The sequence below is a fragment of the Lycium ferocissimum genome, chromosome 4 (genome assembly GCF_029784015.1).
Source record: "Lycium ferocissimum isolate CSIRO_LF1 chromosome 4, AGI_CSIRO_Lferr_CH_V1, whole genome shotgun sequence".
Lineage (NCBI taxonomy): Eukaryota > Viridiplantae > Streptophyta > Magnoliopsida > Solanales > Solanaceae > Lycium > Lycium ferocissimum.
This window is the reverse complement of record NC_081345.1, coordinates 4089801-4110414: the sequence shown is the minus strand read 5'-3', so window position 1 is coordinate 4110414 and position 20614 is coordinate 4089801. Positions and strand designations below refer to the sequence as shown.

Genomic DNA, 20614 nt, shown 5'->3' with positions numbered 1-20614 from the left:
TATTTTTAAAGAAGGTTATCTCTCGGGTGATTTTTAGCCACTTTGCTCTTTTATTTATTTTACTTCTAATAAAATGTCGGAAGCTTCGAGTTCTTCAAGTAGCCGTGTAAGGGTTCGTGGATGTGAAGTTGCTGCTCCAACTCACTTTGTGGACTCCAAAGAATCTATGAAGACTTGGAAGTTTGAAGGAAAATATCTATCTTATGTAATTGTATTTGGTTTTTTAGTTGTATAATTTAGATGCAATGTAATGTCAGAGGTGGATTCAGATTTAAACTCAATGGGTTCAAACTTAAGATTCTTAGTGTAAACCCGTCGTATTTTAAAAGTTATGGGTTCATGTCTACTATTTATTACAGTTTTAATAAATTTTTATATATAAATTTATACTCCGCGTCGAAAGTTGGGGGTTCAATGGAACCCCCACCTAGCATGCTAGATCCGCCACTGTGTAATGTAATGGTTGAACGAATTGTAACTGCAAATGTTTTTGATGTTTCGGAATGCAATGACATTTTGTGCCAACATGTTGTTTTTGTGCCATAATTTTAGTTTTAAAATTGAATGGAATGTAAAGATTGAATGATTTGACTCAGTTTCCAAATGCAATATCAAAAAATCAATGGTACTAAACTGAGAATTGCTAGTGCACAAAAATAACTCAGAACTATTGTTGCAATATGCAGTTCAGGAACTTTAATGGATCAAATATGCCCCTATACTATGCGCGACTGAACAAATATGTCCTTCAACTAAGGGGAAAATAAAGGTGGGGTTCGAGTTTAAAGGATTGGGTTAGTGGGTCGAGTGGTTATTTGGGTATCAATTGGCAAAAATCGGTCTTTGTTGGATTTCGTCTCATTAACGGCATAAATAGCTCAACTTTGAACAACGAACGCATTCTTGTGTCCAGCTTTAAACGGGGGGGGGGGGGGGGGGGGGGCATTATCATGCAATAGTCGAAGGGCATACCTGGACCTTTTCCGTAGTCCAAAAATAGAAGCCCGTTTGAATAGCCTATTTGAGGATTAGAACAGCTAACAAAATAAGATTCGAAATTTGAAATCTGAGTAAGCAGCTAGGATTTCCGTCTTTACTAATTTTCTGAGTTTTTAAAAGGGAAAAGGGTCAAAATTACCCATCTACTTTGGGAAAAGGGCGAAAAATATCCTCCGTTACAAATTTGGGTCAAAAATACCCCATCCGTCATTAAAGTTTTCAAATATACCTCTGTCTTAACAAGAAAATCCCAAAATTTCCCAAAATAACCCGGTTTCATTTTTTAAACCCGCTCCATTTAAATCCGACCTAACTAAAAAAAAAAAAAAAAAAACTCATACGATCATAGAGCTGACGATTTGATTTTTCGTTCTGATTGGCTTGGCATGAATCAAGAAACGGAAACCACAATTTAAATATCTCGAATTATTTATTGATTTGATACACGAAGTTGTAGTTATAGCTTATTTTCTAGTATGAATTTAGCAATCCAAGTATATTCTAGACAGGTTTTAAAAATAAAACCGAATTATTTTGGGTATTTGGAAATTTCTGCTAAGACATGATATATTTGAAAACTTTAATGACGGGAGGGGTATTTTTAACCCGAATTCGTAATGGAGAATATTTTTAGTCCTTTTCTCAAAATAGAGGGGCATTTTTGACCCTTTTCCCTTTTTTAAAACATTTCATTTTCATTTTGCATTTTGGTGTATGTATAAAGTAGCGCCCAAACTCCATTTTGAAAATTTGCCTATTCGCCTCTCTCTCTCTCTCTCTAAGCTCTCTTTATCCTCTCTCTAGCAGATCCTACTTCTCATCTTCCAGAATCCCTCCACAACCCATACGAATCTCAAGGTATATCTTAGCTGCAAAAATGGAAGGTCACCGGAAAATGCAATTTTCTGTCCACGATTCTTTCTACCTTTTTTGATTTTATGGGTCATCGAAACTAACAGTTTTTTTTTTTTTTTTTTTTTTTGAAGATTCTGCAACAATGCCGAACACAAGAGACAGACTATCTAGGGCGGAGGACCTAATTGGCATGTATAGTCGTCGTCGACGGAGGACAGTTGAAGGATGTGGCATTGCGATTTTTGAGGATGAACAAGAGGAGAGGGCTACGATGAATTTTAGTGCTGGTGATTGGAATGGTGCCAGAAGAAGGGTCGGTATTGGGATGCCGAGAAATGGGAACTCGGCTAGGGTGATTGGTCGAGAGAACATTTCGCAGGGACGAGGAGGGCATAGTGTCCTTCCTTCTTGGTATCCAAGAACTCCTCTTCGGGATATCACTTCCATTCTGAGGGTAATTACTTTTCTTGACTTCTCAGGCATATATTTTGCTCAATTTGTTATACAAATCTGATATGTATTGCCTTTTTTATTTATGTGAATTTTTGTTATGTTTGTGTATTGAAGTATGTTGAGATTGGTTAATGAAGTTTGAATGTGCTAAGGTAAGGTTGTAGAAAGAGTATCCATAAGTGAATTTGACATTTAGTTCACTTTTGCTTTATATCGAGCTTTTTGGCAACATTGGGTACAATGGATTGTCTTAATCTGCCTTCTTGATAGAACTCATGTGCTTGTTACACTTCAGTTATTGATTGATCGAACTCAACTAGTCAGAAATCCATCTTAACAAGACCAGTACTAACCAATCTTGGAAGCTGATTAATGCTTTCAACTTCCAAGTAGAGTTTCCTAGATTGACTTTTGCAATGAGAAGACTAATAGAAAGAGGTTCTTTGCATCTCTAGCGAAAACATTGTTTCTGCCTTGTGGCTTCATACTGGAATGCTAATTGAGCCTTAATCTAGGTATCGGACCAAAACCTATTTTTACTGCACTTATTAGGTGCTCAACTTGCATATAATTGGATATGTAAGTTCTCCTCTAATCTGGATGAATCTGATTGTTATATGATTCTTCTCTATATAGGCTATCGAAAGAAGAGGAGCTCGCTTGGGAGAGAGCGAAGGCCAACAACTTGAGAGTCCTATACCACAGGACTGGACTGTTTTTGATCCTTCTGACTCTACATCAGGTGCTCAACTTGAGCACGATAATTCGTTTATGACTCCACATCCAACATTGAGAAGCAGGCATTATCCCAAATTTGTAGGTAAAGTACCAAAGATATTGCTCGATATCACTTATCAGAACGACTCGGGACACTCCGATGGCCTCACACCAGAGAGAAAGCTGCTGCACTCAATTGACAAAGTTGAAAAAGCAGTGATGGAAGAACTGCATAAGTTGATGAGGACTCCCATTGCTAAGAAACAAGAAAGGGAAAAAAGAGTTGGGACTTTGATGTCCATGCGCTGATTCACCATTTGATATCTAGCTAGCTCAATCAAGGTTGAGGCACCAAAGGCTTCTAAATTTTGGAGGAAAGAGCAGCCGACCAGTGTGGTGTATAGTTGATCATCTTCTGATGATCAAGCTCTCAGTTGAATTAGGATACATTTCAGTCCTTATAGCATATTATCCTTTTCTAGAATAATGCTTAAGTTTCGTTTGCCTGTTACAACATTGAAGGTTACACGGTTATTTGAACATGTACATAGTGGCTGAATTTGCTCTATAGTTTTAACATTGTTACCCTTTATGATAAGTAGCAGTATTTCTTTCTGATGTACATTGAATTTTGTAAAATTACAGGACAATGAATAACAAAGTAGAGCATATTGGGTTAGTGATCCACAACTTAGTCTATCTTGATCCAAGTAAGTTTTTTATAGATTAGATCATGACCCATTTATTGACTTTAAATGTTATGACACGGTCAAATTTGATCCAACTTGCCCAATCAACACCTTTCTGAAACCATAGGATAATTTTGCCTCCCTACTCCTTTGATGATTGGTATATCCATGCACAAATAAATTAATACATTGGTGCCATCTTCTTTGGGTGGACCTTTTTTTCTTTCTTTCTTTTGAATGACTCAATATCGGTGTTACAATAAAAGAAACTTCGCTAGTAACCATCTGCACAACGTGAAAAGGCTGCAAGTTCTAATGCCCGATAGTCACAGCAAAGATGGTACCAAAACCGCAACCAAAAACATAAGATAGGGAAAGCTAATATTCAGATTGAGATCACTGATGGGATCTACAGAAACTTTCCATTTGGAGAAATATTAAGATTGATGCAGGAGGAGGGAGAAGAAAACATCAGTTGCAATATAATAAGCATATTTTTGTATCACACGAGGATGGCGTTCATGCATGTAATTTATGGAGAAAAAAAACTTAAGCAATTCTTCCTTTGGTCAAGTAGAATACTGTCATTCCCGATTCGTACCAAGGGTCTAAGTTCTTTTTGCTGACAGGTAGGGAAGAAGAATAGCCACTATGACGAAAAAGAAAACAGCCTGCACAAGTTATTCAGGATATTAGAAATTTTCAATTGCAGAAAGATGAGTTGGTATCAAAGTGTGAAAAATTATCAGCACAAAAACTCACCAAAGTTGGTATGTAGTTAGGCTTGTTCCTGATAAGATAAAACTTCCTAGTGGTTAGATAGAGGCACCAGCTGACAAAATTCCTAGGAAAAAGTAAAATAAAAAAGAAATAAATGCAACTAGCTAGAGAATATAATGAACCTTTTATACAAGGTTCCAGAGTCACTGCAAGTTCTCATAATTGCTTCAATCCGCTTCAAAGTATTTGTTGCATTTGGATCGTTATTCTCAACCTGAAAAAAACAACTCACACCTCAGAAGTTCTAGCGGTATGTGTGATGCAATGTAGAAGAATTACAGCTAAGAAGAAAGATAAAAACTATACTATGCTAGAGATAACAATATTTCCATTGCTGGTGAATAAGACTGATTACAGTATTTATCCTTGCCACTTTAGCTAGAGGACAAAACTGTATACGCATTTATCCTACGCCATAGCCTAGAGGACAAAACCGTATAACTAACTCTTAGGGACTGAAAAACAAATAACAAAAATAATATGGTAAAGACTAGGGATCTAACGTGTATTCCAGTGGACCCCTATTAATTCTACCTTTAACTAAAATAACTACCAAGTACAAGCATACACTAGCCTTGGTACAATCCTGTTAAGCAACTCTCCTTTGATTCGTATCAATCCTCCCCCTTAAGAGCTTCCTTGTCCTCATGAATAAAAGAAGGGAACCTGATCAGCAAGGCTTGGTAATCTTCCCAGGTGGCCTGTTCCTCTGGTAACTGCTCCCACTGTACCTTCACTTGTGTGATTGCCTTGTTACCCTTTTGGATCATTCTTCTCTCAAGAATCTTGTTGGGTTTAGGGCAGTAAGGACTAGCTAGAGAGAGAACAGGAGGGTGAGAGATAGTGCTTGGTACTTGGTGGCGAGGTTTAAGTTGTGAGACATGGAAGGTAGGGTGCAATAGCAGCTGTCTTGGTAGGGACAACTTATAGGCTACAACTCTATTTTCTGAAGGACTTGATAGGGGTCGTAGTACTTAGCAGATAATTTAGTAAAATTGGCCCCAGACATTGTAACTTGTCTATATGGCTGAATTTTCAAATACACCCAATCTCCTTCTTGGAATTTCCTGTCAGATCTATGCTTGTTGGCTTGCCCCTCCATTCTTTGTTGTGCTCTCTTCAAATGATATCTTATGCAACAACTGAAATTTGAATTCTCTAGTAATCAAGCTCCTATCAACTTCTTCAATAGCAGACTCCCCAGATACATAAGGCAGGTGCAAAGGAGGTGGCGACCATAAAGGGCTTCATATGGGGTAGTTTGAATAGCTGTGGAAAGTGGTGTTGTACCACCACTCAGCAGCAGCTAAGTAAGAAAACCAGTCACCTTGAGAGTCAGAACAAAAGCACCTCAAATAAGTCTCTGTAGACATTTTTACCACTTCTGTTTGGCCATCAGATCGGGGGGTGGTAAGCAGTTGATGTATTAAGAGTGACACCCAATATTCCAAACAGCTCCTGCCACATTTTGCTAGTGAATATAGGGTCTCCGTCACTTGTTACAATGTCTTCTGGCATACCATAGAGTTTGTAAATGTTCTCCACAATAATTTGGCCACCTCACCGCTGAATAAGGATGTGATAAGCCTACAAAATGAGCATATTTGGTTAGTACGTCCACTACCACCCAAATGAGCTTTTCCCTTTTGACTTAGGAAGTCCTTCTACGAAGTCCATGCTTATGCTTCCCCAAGCAAATTCGGGGAATTTTCAAGGGTTGTATTAATCTGGATATGGAGCATTGTCATACTTATGCCTTTGACAAGTGTCACATTCCTTCACATGCTTCGCACATCTTCTTAACTTCTTCCAGTAGAACAAGGAAGATAGCTTCCTCGAATGCGTGGTCTATTCCACAAGTGACCTCCCACTGGTGAATTGTGCCAACCGCATAATTTCCTTTCCCCGTGCTCATCGTGGCCTACAACCACCTTCCCATTTTTTCTAAGTCAAGTTCATGAAATGAAAGTGTATCCCTTGCCTTCATACTCTCCTGTTTTGACATCGATTATCATTTCTTTTAACTCGTGGTCTAAATCCCAACTTTTCATAATCAATTCCAACAAATCGGCTTTTTGATTGTAGAAAGGGTCATAGCAATTAACTCTACTAACGGCATTCTAGATAGTGCATCAGTCGCCTTGTTTTCCTTCCCCTTTCTTATATTCTATGAAATCATACTGCATAAGTTTAGTAATCCGCTCGTTGAGTACCGCACGCAACTTTTGTTCTAGAAGGAACTTGAGTGCCTTTTGATCGCTTTTGACAACAAAAGTTCTTCCGGCTAAATATTGAGCCCATTTGCCTTGTTCGCCATCACCAATGCTAGCGCTTCTTTGTCATAAACCGACAACAATTGATGTTGAGTAGAGAGTCCTTTTAAGATAGGCAACAGGTTGCCCTTTTTGCATTAATACCTGCTCCAACCCCCATATTGCAAGCATCGATCTCTACCACAAATGTCATTGTAAAATCGTAAGAATCAAGAGTCGGTTTGTTGAGTGCCACTTTCTTGTCAAAAGCTTCATTGGCTTTCTGATTCCATCCAAACCCATCCTTCTTTAACAGATCAGTTAGGGGTTTGCTTATGACCCATACCCTTAATGAATCTTCTCGTAATACCCGTCAACCCAGGAACCTCTCTTTTGCTTAATTGAGGTTGGTTTTGGCCATTTTCGCACACAGCTTCAATTTTCTTTGGATCAGTTGCTACACCTTCCGCCGAGATATAATGCCCTAAATATTCTACTTGATGCAGCAAATACACATTTGCTCTTTTTAGCTAAGAGTTGGTTGTGTACTATCAATTCAAAGGTGATTCTTAAATAGAACTAGGTGTTCCTCCAAGCTTTTACTATAAATTAGGATATCATCAAAGAAAACTAAAATAAATTTTCTAAGATGATTCCGAAATATGTGATTCATAAGACTTTGAAAGCTTGATGGGGCATTGGTTAACCCAAAGGGCATCACCAAATATTCATAGTGCCCACGTGTCTTGAAAGCGCTTTAGGGATATCGGGGTGTCATTCTAATCGATGATAACCAACTTTCTCAAGTCATTTTTGAAGATACCTTAGACCCTTCAAGCTCATCCAAGCAGTTCCTCTCTATGATTGGAATTGGGAATTTGTCCTTCACGATCACCTTGTTGAAGAGCTCCGTAATCCACACACAATCTCCATGATCCATCCTTCTTTCCCACCAACACCACAGAAGCATAAGGGCTAGAACTATATTGAATTATACCCTGAGATAACATTTCCTGCACCATTTCTTCAATGACATCTTTTGAATTGGAGAATACCTGTATGGCCCGGCATTTACAGGAGTGACTCCATCCGGAGTGGAATATGATGATCAAACACACCCCCGGATGGGGGTAATGTCTTAGGTTCCCCAAAATCCTTGATATTCTGTCAATAGCTCTTTCACTTCTACCTGGCTCGGTTCCTTCTCACCTTCTAATTCCACCTCTGCACTTCTCACCTTAACCATAAAGAATTGAGAAGTGATCACATTCATCTTGCTAATGGCCTTGGGTTCTACAGTTTTAAACTTGGGTTGAACGCCATGTAGGGTCAACATTTTTCCCTGATATTCAAATTCCATCTCCAACTTCCTGAAGTTGAATCTAATATCCTCTAAGGGATACAACCATTGGACCCCAAGTACCATATCACTTTTTCCTATTGGAAATATCAAGAAATCCCCTTCAAATACAGCTCCTTGCATTAGCCATTTGAAGCCCTTGCACATCTTGTCAGTTGGGATTTCTCTGCCATCAGCTACTTGCACCAACTGAGGTTTAATTTGAATCACTTCACATTTTAGTCTTACTGCTGCACTTTCATCAATGAAGTTGTGTGTTGATCCAGAATCAATGAAGACTTCTATGGGACTTTGTTCACTGAATCCCTTCAGCCTCAAAGTTCTGTATCCATCTGTACCATTTAGGGCCTGTAACGATATAGCACAACTTTCCATGGTTTCCTTCAATACTTCCCCTGTCTCTTCCTCCAATTGCAATTCTTCTCCAATAACCTCCTCTTCAAATTTTTCTTCAATATTTTCCAGTTCTAAAGAGAACAATTGCCTCTTAGCATTTTTACATTTGTGCCCAGGGAAAAACTTCTCATCACAAAAAAAACACAATCCTTTAGCCCTTTTTTCATCCATCTCTGTTGGAGTCAAATTCCTTCTCTTAGAGCTGTCCATCCTAGCAGTAACAGGTGCAGCATTTCTGTATCCACCTGTGTTTCCCTTATAGACAGTATTAGAACCAGTTCCACCTACATTTCTGGGGTGAATTTGGCCAGTTCCAGCATAACTCTTCATGGCCTTGCTTTGGGCAGCAAAGTTAGATTCATGCAACCTTGCTAGGTAGTATGCTTGAGGCAAATTGCAAGGATTGCCTATCCTCACAGCATCACTAAGTTCAGGTTTGAGATTGTTCAAAAAAATACTGATAGCATGATCTGTAGATAGATTAATTCTAGTCATCACACTGTCAAATGCAGCCTGATAATCCTTAACAGTTCCAGTGTGTTTGACTCTCACCAGTTCAGTCATAGGGTCTGAATACTCAGCCCGAATCTATCAGCCAAGGCACATAAATATTCTTCCCAAGTTGGAAGGGGCAAATGAGATCTGTTTCTCATATATCCCTGATGCCATTGCAAAGCATCCCCATCAAAGTGTATGGCTACCAACTTCAATCTCTGGTTCAAGGTTATCTCTTCATCTGAGAAAATTGTTCCACCTTGTATAACCAAGTCCTTAAATCAGCACCATTAAATTTTGGGAACTCAATCTTTGTATATTTGGTAAAGGATGGGATAGGTAAGGTCATATTGTTGTTGCTGTGGGTTTGTTGGTTCTGGAAATTATAATTAGGACTTTGGTTTTGGAATGGTGGCTGAACATAGGGGTTTTGCACATAAGGGTTTTGGTGATATAAGGGTGGTGGAATATGAGTAGTTGGAGCTCCATATACATTATAGTACTGGTTACTTGGTGCAGAGTAACTTGGCATGGTCCTTACACCAAATGGAGAAGGGTGATAAGAGGGAAATTGAGTGGGTTGATATTGTGAAGCTTGGGAATTTGAATTGAAATTAATTGGGGGAATTTGGTTTAACAGACTCGGGTTCAGGTGAGATTGGGGAAAGGAATGCTGGAATGTAGGGGTTTGAAGGTTTTGGGGAGGGTTTATCGGTTGTGAGGTCATCGGAGCAAACATGGATGAAGATTGTGGGTATTGTGTTAGGTTAATTGGACTATTAACAGTGCTAATGACAGGTGTTTGTGATTGAATATTGCTATGCGAGACTTGTGATTGAAGATTACCTGCTCCATTACCCAATTGAGAATTAGGGATTTGTATTGAAGTTTCCCCAATTCGCAGAGGAGTGTCCGAAGGTGAGTACAGCTCCTCCGACGACACTGCGATACCCTTATCTCTTTCAAATCGCCTTTCACCATTGACAACCTCTCGTATTTGTTGCATAGCTAATTCCTGTTCCCTTCTCGTTCGTTCTTGCCTTTCTTCCAACTGTGTTTGCCTACTCTGAAAAATCACCATATCTGCCGAAATTTTTTGCAGCAAACCCATCATCTCCGAATTAGAAGCCATTTTTCCACAGAGCCAAATCGTTGCTCTGATACCACTGATGCAGTGTAGAAGAATTACAGCTAAGAAGAAAGATAAAAAACTATACTATGCTAGAGATAACAATATTTTCATTGCTGGTGAATAAGACTGATTACAGTATTTATCCTTGCCACTTTAGCTAGAGGACAAATCGTATACGCATTTATCCTTGCCACTTAGCAGTAGAGGACAAAACGTATAACTAACTCTTAGGGATTGAAAAGCAAATAACAAAAATAATATGGTAAAGACTAGGATCTAACCGTGTATTCCAGAGTGGACCCCTATTAATTCTACCTTTAACTAAAATAACTACCAAGTACAAGCATACACTAGCCTTGGTACAATCCTGTTAAGCAACTCTCCTTTGATTCGTATCAATGTGTTTCATTAGAAATAAGAACAAGATTTAATTCACTCACTAAGGATCAAAAGTGAATGTCTTAAACAGTTTGATGGTAATTGAAAGGAATCAATAGATTAAGTCGAATTTTCAACCAAACATGACTGATTTTAAGACAGGAAATAATTGCAGAGAGCTATTGCAGTGACAACTATAGAGAATAGTGGCAACGACCAATTCAACACAGTGATTGACGTCTAACTGGGAAAATATTCCATGCAACGTGAGGTCTGTTATCACATTAGTGATAGACAAACATGAAAATCAACACTTACAGAAAGATGTACACAATGAGAAACAAATATAATACACAAAACTTGTAGAATGGAAAGCTCAAGTATTTCTAAAAATGGTTATTAACTTCTAGAATGATCAGGTTACAGCTAGGAATCAAGCTAGTACAGAGGATAAATATAAGCATCATACCTTGGATTTCAGAATACAAGAAACATGTGAAAAAGCATCGTAGACATCTGCCATTGTCCTGGTCTGGTCAAAAACCTTAGCAGTGAGTCCTACATAGAAGAAACCGCACGACTTGATGATGATGAAAGGATTCTGATGATAGGACATTTGTTATGTCGGTGATGGGAAGAAAAAGAAGAAGAATCAATTGCAGAGCCAACAAACTAATAAAGCATGAGGAAACATAAAAACTAGGTAGCACACAAATATTACTAGGTAAAGCGCTGTTTAATCATGCATAAATCTAGACAGACATAAATGCAAGTATGATCAAGCAGATACTTTTAGAAAGCTTGAAAGAGTAAGTGATAAAAGATACGAAAGATTCCAAGCAAGGTCAATGTTTTTGTGTTAATTATCAAGCAAACTGAATTTATTAGGAGCATCGCACTAGAAAGAAAAATGTACCATTAGATGACGTTCATGACAAGACTCGTCGGTTAGAGGCCTTCTACTAGAAACAGGTGTTCAGTTTCTAAAGTATAATCAGGGATATTAAAGGGTATGTATAGCTCTCATACATTTGTAAGATTAGGAAATAGCTTATTCTATTTTATACGATGGCCTAACACGTCAGAAAATTGACCAAATTTTCTAGCGGCTAGATCAGTCATCACAAAAGAACACATGAAAAATTTAACGATAAAGAAAAAAAAAATTGGCGTAAGAAACTAGCAAGGTTCATGTTGAGGAATCATATACATCTTACCTCGTCTCATTTTTACAACACCTCTGAAGACTTTGATATTGTTGTAGCACATTGCCAATGTCCCAATAGCCATGACCTGTTAAGGATAAGAAACTAACACTAACTAAAGCATGTTTTAGGACAAATAGAAGTATTTGAGTACTGCTGGAAGGTAAGAAGTTACATAATACAGCAACAATTGAGAAAAGCTGTCCATAGATTATCATGTCTCCACCAGCCACATCAAGAAACATAGAACTTGAAAAGATGGTAAAAATATCATTCTTTACCAGAACTCTAATCCATTCTCCATAGACCAACTCTACACACTCCATCATGCGAATATTTTCTCCAAACACAAGATATTCTTTACGATTTACCCAAGTTTGTGAGAAAAGAAACTAACAGAGAGCAGGAAAGAGAGCATAAATTTAAGCGGCACAAGGGAACATGCACATAAAATAAGGAAAGACCTTCAAGTACCTGTGGAATAGCACAGGATCGAAATATAGCTGGATCACGTAAAGTGGATAGGCAAACAAGACAATCTTCCACATGTGATAAAGCATTAGTGACCATGTCATTGAGACATTGTACTGCCTTGGCCGAATTTTCTTCGAGCTTCAAGTCCTGAGAAGTAACACAAATTTTGTATGCTCAACTCAATAGGTCATGAACTGGCTACGGTTACAGTCAGATGGGCAAAATTAAGGGATGAGAAACTCTATGATGATCTAACTAGCACAAGAAGAAAACAAACCTCAAGTTTGTAAACATATTTACTCCAAATTTGATGGGGCCAATACATACGACACTTGGGTACTTCATTTATGTCCTCCAAATAATCTCTAATGATATTTGTTTTCTGAAATAAATAAATTGCTGTGACCGCCCTGAAAAGATTGCAATGGTGGCCACCATGGCTCCTACGCCTGCTAAGATTAAGGTTAATACTTAATACCTGAAGAAATAAGCCCACAGCATTGGGAAGAGAATCTGGAGCTAAATCTTCTTTACCAGAGGCATGGAAAAGTTTTGACAAGCCTAATCCTGCAAGCCCAGCTACATAGTGACAATATTCCTCGTAATCATCAATTGTTTCAATCTGCAAGGCAGAATTAGTTGTAATCAGAATCCAAGGAGACTGATGGACCAGTGAAGCATCCAGAAACATTATAGAATGCTGGAAAGAGTATCGATCTCGCATTGCACAGATTCTAGTTATCAATCACTAGAGGCTGAAAGCAGCAACCAAAACCTAACAAGTTTTGAAATCCTACAAAATAATGTCAGCCTTGATACATAGAAGATGACTAATAGAAAATGAAGATGTAGTAGTTGTTGTTGGCCAATAATGCTTCATTATATTTAAAGAAATTTCTCTCAGAAATGTTGTTAAGAGCCTGTAGGTAACTGATATACCAAATTACCAATTACAGATGTACTAGTAATTGATGGTATAGAAAAGCAAGAGCCCGTGTTAAGTGCTGGATGAGCAGCCAAATGGAGTTTCAGAGGATATGAATTATTAAGAGAGAAAAAGGGGCAACGGGATCCCTTGAAACATGAAAGCCTCAAAGAATGAGCCAGTCATTCTGATACAAGATGCAAACAAATGGGAACTTCATTCAGTTTCACAAAAGTCGTGTTTATCTTGGTTGTAATATGACATACCTCCTTGTTTACGAATTTAGCCATTCCTTCACCCATCCTCATAGTAATATCCTCAATCACCTCCTGATAACTATAAAATTACATGAATATAATGTTTCATTCACAAAGTATTGGCATAACTTTAGGAACCCGACTCCTAAAGCATATAAAATGAGATAACGTATAGCATTGGTTAGAGATTCAAAACCACAACTATGAGTTCACATATGAAAGTCAAGTCAGTCTAAATATAAACATATACTGTCTTCCAGACTATATAAAAGAAGGATAAAACTGTAGCTGAAGTACATTAACATCTGTGCAAATCTATAGGGTGCCCGGGTATTCAGCCAACTTGATGTAGAGGAGACAGATGTCAAGAAGAGTCAAGCAACTGCAAACATTAATCTTCTAATTATAGTCTAATATACCTCTAAGATGGTTAATATGGATCCTTCTCATGAAAAAAAAACATATATGAACCCTCTATTAATTAGAAGATTAATGCTCCTATTGGACCACAATTATTAGAAGTTTTCTATGACGAGTCTTTCTAAAATTAGCAGTACCACAAGAGAAGAACTCACTTTTTTCCAAGCCCCAGAAAAGCGGAAGAAACATGATGGAATTGGTCCATGAGATCCTTGCAGGCATTTATACCACCTATCAAACAAAAAGCGGGATTACCCAAACAGAGACAAAACTAAAGAAAAAGTGATTGTGATTTTGATTTTGAAGCATTTCCATATCATAAAGGAGAATCTTTTATCAAAGTATAGAAATTAACAAATATGCTAGCTTGGAGTATGGAAAATAAAGAAGTAGAAGAATTTAGACTACTCACATGAAAAATGCCACTCATGATCATAAATGTGACGATGAAAAGCTATGAGAATAGGTACTTTGACCTGTGTCGCTATGCTGGTATCATCCTCTGTCCAAAAGAACAATCACACATGAATAACAAACTGATGTATTCCAATTGAATGTTCAAAAAATAGCAAGCAGTGATTTTACACACCAACAGTGTCAAGTGCTCGAAGAACCAAATAGAATACGCATACCTGAAAAGTGAAGATTACATGGCGATTACAACAAGTGAAGAAAATTGAACTCACAAATGTAAGGATGGGCACAAAACAAGCTGGGAAGTGTGAACGAGGAATTAATCTTACACAATATTTTCTATTGATAAAAGTTGATTAAATAAAACGGGAGCTGGTTTATAATAACAAAAAAAATTAGAATTTTCAATTAAATAACTAACTAAAGTATACAAAGGAATCCTAACCTCACTCCTAAGTCCTAACACACTCCTTCGAACTCTCAAAATTAAAGGCTCGCTCTTTTTCTTCGTTTATTATCTCCTCCTCTCGTTCTTCTTTTCTCTTTTTCTTCTAGCAAATCTATAATATAAATTTGACGAGTTCAACTTTTAATTTTTATCATCGAACCCATTATGCTTTTGCAATTATAGGTACAAAATTAAAAAAATTTAAGTAGTAATCTTTCACACACACACACACACACACACACACATATATATATATATATATATATATATATATATATATATATACATTGTTTGCATACTAGTAGAATCAGTGGCGGACCCAGGATTTAAGGGCCGTGGGTGCTTCCGGCCTGGAAACTAAAGCACCCAACTATGTTATTGATTTCCAGGGTGCTTTTTTAATATTTATAACCAAATTTCATATATTTCTTATATAACCAAAATGCACATAGGTCCGCCCCTGAGTAGAATGGGTACTTTTATCTTTTCTTTCCAGCAATAGTTCCAACTCCTGTTTTCCCTCTCCAGTTCTTACCATTGGAGCATGTTGCAATACCAAATTTACTCCCACAGGAAAAATCTTATTCACTATTATTCATGCTTAATGATTTTTAAAGTTGGCGGGTTTCATTTAGACCACTATTGGAAGCATAGTATACTAAGCTATAACTGCAATTGCGGAGATTTTGCTACAAAATTCTCCAATGAAAAATTAACAGTGAGGATCAATTGATCTTCAGTCTAAGATAATGGTGGGCTAGCTTAAATCTTAACAGCAATTATGTGGAATTTAAGAAATGTAATCTTTTCAGGCAACATATTGAGAATATTCCACATTTCTTTTTTCTTGGTAAAATCTTCTTTTGATTCATGTTTTTGTTAAAATTTACTTTTCTTCTACTTTATGATTTAATTGATCGTAGAAAGATTTATTTCCTTTTTAGTTTAGAAATATTCTAGAACATTTAGTTTCCTTCTAAGTCTAGTTACTATATTAATTATAAAATATTTAGTTTTATTTTAGTTTAGTATCTATAAGAAAAATAATATATTTTATTTTATTTTATTCTCCTTATTTATCTATAAATAGAGATGTAGTCTTTTATTTTTCAATACAAGAAACAATGTAATGAATTAATGCAATGAGTTTTCATTCATTCTCTATTCGATTTTCTCTTTAGCTTTTTTTATTCCATAACAGTGGTATCAACGCCAGGTTCATTGATCTCAATGGATGTGTGATTTCATTGAAGAAGAAGAAAAACTACTTTCAACCACTTTTAACCCATACCTATTTTCAACCTAATTTTAACTCTTGCTTTTATTTTTAACACAGGGCTCAATTTTAACTCGTGCTCACTTTCAACGCACCGGGCTCCAATAATTTTAACCTGTGTTCACTTTCAACGCACCGGGCTCCAATTTTCAATCAATACCAATTTTCAACTAGTACTTGTTTTAATCCATACCTATTTTGAACCATGTCAAGCATCAATATATTTTTGAATGCTCCACAAATCTTCATTGATGAAAAGTGAAAACCATCACAATTGACCAGTGGAGATGAAGTTAAAAAATAATTTTACACGGCCTTCAAAAAGAAGGAGAAGGATCAAGTCTTTAAACTCAAATTGGATACACCAACTTGAGTTTGAGGGGATATTAAAATTTACTTTTCTTCTACTTTATGATTTAATTGATGGTAGATAAATTTATTTCCTTTATAGTCTAGAAATATTCTAGAACATTTAATTTCCTTCTAAGTCTAGTTACTACATTAAATATAAAATATTTAGTTTTCTATTAGTTTAGTATCTATAAGGAGAATAATATATTTTATTTTATTTTATTCTCTTTATTTATCTATAAATAGAGATGTAGTCTTTTATTTTTCAATACAAGAAACAATATAATGAATTAATGCAATAAGTTTTCATTCATTCTCTCTTCGATTTTCTCTTCCGCTTTTTCTATTTCATAACAGTTTTTGGGGTGGAAATGTTACATTATCCCTTCGAATAATAGATCACTAGATCTTGAATATATTCATATATAGCTTCCATTTGATAATTTATGCTTTTGTTGATAACAAAAGGAGCTCGAGATGGTCTAATATTAATAAAGAAATTTGCTTATGGAAGAAGAAGCTGGATAGGCGGATTTACTCTTGAAATAGTTGTGCACGTCAACACATTGTCTTTCCGTCAAACTACATATATTTTATACGGGTTTTTTTAGCTTATGCACATTCCTTAAAAATGTGCTCTCCTAAAAGTGTTTTTACAAACTTATTCCTAATTAAATGCCTAGAAAAAAAAAAAACTACTTAATGATTCTTGATTATGTAAATAAGGGTAATATTGGAGTAATAAGATTAATTTTTTCTTGAAATTCTAAAGTATCACTTATTTTGAAACAAAATGAAAAGCCTAAAATATCATTTATTTGGAAATGGAGGGAGTATACATATTATTTGCTGGTACCATGCTCCAAAAGGACATGCTCGTGCACTTAGTTGGATCATGAGTTATTCATCCACAAGAATAGGGATCAATTCTCACTTAATATATTTTTCTTTTCCTATTTTAGTGATGTACTCATATTCTAAAATTTTTAGATCCGCCTTGGACAGATGCATCTATCCCACTGGTCGCCGTTGTTGGAGAAATAGGAAATGTCGAAACAAGAAAAAGCTTGAAATATTTGCTGGAGTTAGCCGGAGTAGGAGACGCCATGAAGAGTTGGGTTTAGTTGGATTTCAGTATCCTACTCTCTCCGTCCATTTTTACTTGTGACATTTCAATTTGACTAATCTTGGAATGTAAATTAAATTAGATTAATTTAATATTTTAAAAATAAATTTAGATGTTTAAAAAATCATACGAAAAATACTATAAGTTGTAATTTTTCTCATATTAATATAATGAAAAAATATATCTTAAAATGTTAATCAAAGTAGTCCATGTAATTTAACTCTCGAGAAGTGAAACATGACAAATAAAAGTAAACATAGAGAGTAGCAAATTGCACGGGAGGAAGGAATTTGGGGATTTGAGTGGAAAGAAAAAAGTGCCCATTTATATACGACGGTATTAAGAGGGTATTTGGATTGGCTTTCTAGAAGTAGCTTATAAGCTAAAAGCTAAAAGCCATAAAAGTTGGTAATACCCAACTTTTGGCTTTTGATTTATTTTTATACTTTTCTTGCCTAAAAGTAAATGCTTTTAAGCATTTTTTATCTTTATCAAACACTACAAAATTTAGAAAATAGCTTAAAAATCAATAAGCACTTAAAATAAGTCAATCCAAACACCCTCTAAGTACACACAGCTTGATAAAGTAAAAATTAATTACAAACATATTATATTTATGAAAGTGAAGCAAAAATATTATGAAATGATTGAAAATTTAGCTTAGGAGTATAAGATAAAAAAATTACAGCAGTCAATTTAATTTCAAAACTTATATAAGAACAAAATGGTATCAAATGTTTAGGGATCAATTTTTCTTTAAAAAAAAAAAGGTCTTCTGAATTGGAATAAAAGATATTCTCTCCATCTCAATTTAAGTATTTTAATTTAACTTGACATAAGATTTAAGGAATAAAAAGGGTTTTTGAATTTTGTGGTGACATAAAATTTAATGAATAAAAGGAACTTTTGAATTTTATGATTCTAAATTAAAAATGTGTGTAATGTACTAAAATATAATTTAAATCTTATAATTTTAAACTTGTCATAATGTTTGAATTGTCAACTGATTAAACATAGAGAGATACTATTTTTAGTAAAAATAAAAAAAGAAAGTAAAACCCTAAAATTGAATGCATGGAGATCATATTAAATTGTCCTACATGCATGATCAGTTAGGGCTCATCATAAGCTAGCAATCTAGAGCCTCTTTGGATGGGCTTAAAATAAATTACTTTATAATCCTGGAAAACGAATTTATAAAGCCAAAAAATATAAGTTGGGATAATTAACTTTATTTTTTGGCTTATAATTCGTTTTTACTTATAAGCTACTTTAAATAATTTCAAACGAAACGGGCCCAATTATTTTTTGAGCTACTTTTATGACAAAATGACTTTTTGGTTGTAAACACTCAAAAAAAAATTGAAACGAACATAAAGAACTTATAAGCCAATCCAAACGGGCTCCTAGTCATAATATAGCTGGCATTACATTATTGCAATAATATTTTCGGTCAAAGATTCCGCATTAGACATAAGAAGTGGAGAACTGCAAGCCACATGCATGATACATGGCAAACAAAGAAGACAAGTCACCATCGATGGTTTTGATACACGTTCAATTCCTTGGAAATACGTGCATTATTAACCTAATTTGTTGTTTTAAAAGAAACAATTTGACTTAGACGTTACGAACTCGCTTTCAATTTGTGTAAAGAATTGATTGGTCGGATACAGTATCTTTAAAAAAAATATTTTTGAAATTTGTGATTGCAAATATATTGTAATTATAAAAAAATTTATTAAGCACAAAAAAGATTTAAAATTAAATTATTTTTAAATATATAAAGGTGTAAATTCTTTTTAAAACTAACTAAGCAAGTAATAAATATATTCCATCTGTTAGCATATGTATTTAGCAATTCTTTAATTCCAGCATGCCAAATGACATGATTTACCACAATAGTAAAAGACATTTTGATGCATTATACATATTTTTAATTTAAAATCATAAAATTCAAAAGTTCTTTTTGCTTTCTTAATCTTCGCGCTCAGACAAACAAATTGAGACTGAGGGAATTGAACAGAGCGAATATATACTAATGTAAAGAATTTAACACTATTGTTATAAAGTTGAGTAATTAGGTTAATAAGTTATTTGCTACTATAATCTTAATTAAATTAGTTTAAGTTATATTAAAAACAATATATAAAAAAGGTTAAAGAATTGAAGAGAAGGAAAGAATACTAACAGCGTCACGGAGCTGGAGGGGAAGCTGTTGAATGACGAGAGAGAAACTGCGAGAAATCTTGCGGAGCAGCAAATAGCAAAATCTCAAGTGTGGCTGTGAAGGAGTCTCTTTTTCTGCTCGTTTTGCTATTACTAACAGCTTCATCAATGGGTATAACTCATTCGGATGCCTCACTATTTCTCCCATCATATCACTGTTAAATTATATTCCTTCAAGAAGAAAAAGCTCACCAATATATATAGGGTGTGTCGGTGGACAGGAAAATGAATCTAATGGTGTTGAAAGAACAAGTGAAGCACCTAATATTTGAATACTTATAATTTATGGAATTTGACTTTTAATCAAACTCGTTGAAAGCATGTTTCTATAACATACATGAAGTCCGACGAGAAAATGACAAAAATGGTCTCCCATGTTCGAGGATGGGTTTCAAAATAGTCCCATAAGTATGCACTGAACAATTTTTGTCCGTTAAGTTTGCCAAAAATTAACACTTTTAATCTCACGTCAAATATTTATCGAATTTGTCTATTAGATTTGATGGAAACTATTTAAAAAAGAAAGAAAAGAATCTCTCTTTTTTTGGGCTTGGACTTAAATTGTGAAATATGTGTCGCATTAAGCCTTTTCTTTGGCACAACTCTTGGGGGAACTCACATTTAGAGTTACAAATTTTGTAGATTCTGCTATTTTTTATTTATTTCTGTAATCCGGTGCAATATCTTAAGGTGTAATTTCTCCTATTTTTTAAAATATCTTTTGGGTGTCTGGTGCAGTTTTTTTATGTGGTATATTTTTTTATTTGATGAGATTTTCTTTTATGGTTAAAATCTTTTTTCCGTTGTTTCCTTCATATCTCACGAACCTAAATTGTTAAACATTTGACTTGGACTATATGTTAACTTTTGACAAATTTAAAGGACCAAATTATTCAATTCATATTTAAGGGATTATTTTAAACCTACCCTCAAACATAAGGGACTATTTTTGTCATTTTCTCGACAAGAAACCTAGAAAATAA

The 20614-nt window shown here is 35.3% G+C and overlaps 3 protein-coding genes across 8 annotated transcripts; 1 reads left to right on the top strand and 2 right to left on the bottom strand.

Moving 5' to 3' along the window:
• Positions 1–1762: 1762 nt before the first annotated feature.
• On the top strand, positions 1763–3342 carry LOC132051463 (protein POLYCHOME). Of its 2 annotated transcripts, XM_059442539.1 has the most exons (4): positions 1763–1857; positions 1986–2308; positions 2944–3049; positions 3128–3342. In XM_059442539.1, exons 2-4 carry the CDS (start codon positions 1997–1999, stop codon positions 3331–3333), a joined length of 624 nt encoding a protein of 207 aa, XP_059298522.1. In that variant the 5' UTR covers positions 1763–1857; positions 1986–1996; the 3' UTR covers positions 3334–3342. The 2 variants fall into 2 exon arrangements, with proteins under 2 accessions (XP_059298522.1, XP_059298521.1); XM_059442538.1 differs by having other exon boundaries at positions 2944–3342.
• Positions 3343–3725: 383 nt separating this feature from the next.
• Positions 3726–19991, bottom strand: LOC132051462 (squalene synthase-like). 5 transcript variants are annotated; one of them, XM_059442534.1, is made up of 14 exons: positions 19594–19986; positions 14377–14419; positions 14200–14289; positions 13943–14018; positions 13377–13446; positions 12664–12807; positions 12463–12567; positions 12186–12332; positions 11724–11799; positions 10976–11064; positions 4616–4707; positions 4476–4503; positions 4316–4384; positions 3726–4063 (listed from the first exon to the last, which is right to left on the bottom strand). In XM_059442534.1, the coding sequence occupies exons 1-13, from the start codon at positions 19780–19782 to the stop codon at positions 4322–4324; spliced, it is 1212 nt and encodes a 403-aa protein (XP_059298517.1). In that variant the 5' UTR covers positions 19783–19986; the 3' UTR covers positions 3726–4063; positions 4316–4321. The 5 variants fall into 5 exon arrangements, 4 of the variants coding, with proteins under 4 accessions (XP_059298517.1, XP_059298520.1, XP_059298519.1 ...); XM_059442537.1 differs by lacking the exon at positions 14377–14419 and having other exon boundaries at positions 19594–19733; XM_059442536.1 differs by lacking the exon at positions 14377–14419 and having other exon boundaries at positions 13377–13439; positions 19594–19733.
• Positions 7861–9167, bottom strand: LOC132054338 (uncharacterized). Its single transcript, XM_059446380.1, has one exon. It carries the CDS (start codon positions 9063–9065, stop codon positions 7884–7886), a length of 1182 nt encoding a protein of 393 aa, XP_059302363.1. The 5' UTR covers positions 9066–9167; the 3' UTR covers positions 7861–7883.
• Positions 19992–20614: the final 623 nt, after the last annotated feature.

Coding starts and splice junctions, on each gene's coding strand:
- LOC132051463 (XM_059442538.1), top strand. CDS start 1,997: ATGCCGAACACAAGAGACAGACTATCTAGGGCGGAGGACCTAATTGGC. Junction 2,309..2,943: donor ATATCACTTCCATTCTGAGG/GTAATTACTTTT, acceptor TTCTCTATATAG/GCTATCGAAAGAAGAGGAGC.
- LOC132054338 (XM_059446380.1), bottom strand. CDS start 9,065: ATGACTGAACTGGTGAGAGTCAAACACACTGGAACTGTTAAGGATTAT.
- LOC132051462 (XM_059442534.1), bottom strand. CDS start 19,782: ATGATGGGAGAAATAGTGAGGCATCCGAATGAGTTATACCCATTGATG. Junction 14,420..19,593: donor CCCTCCAGCTCCGTGACGCT/GTTAGTATTCTT, acceptor TTCACTTTTCAG/GTATGCGTATTCTATTTGGT. Junction 11,065..11,723: donor TGTTGTAAAAATGAGACGAG/GTAAGATGTATA, acceptor TCTTCTATGTAG/GACTCACTGCTAAGGTTTTT.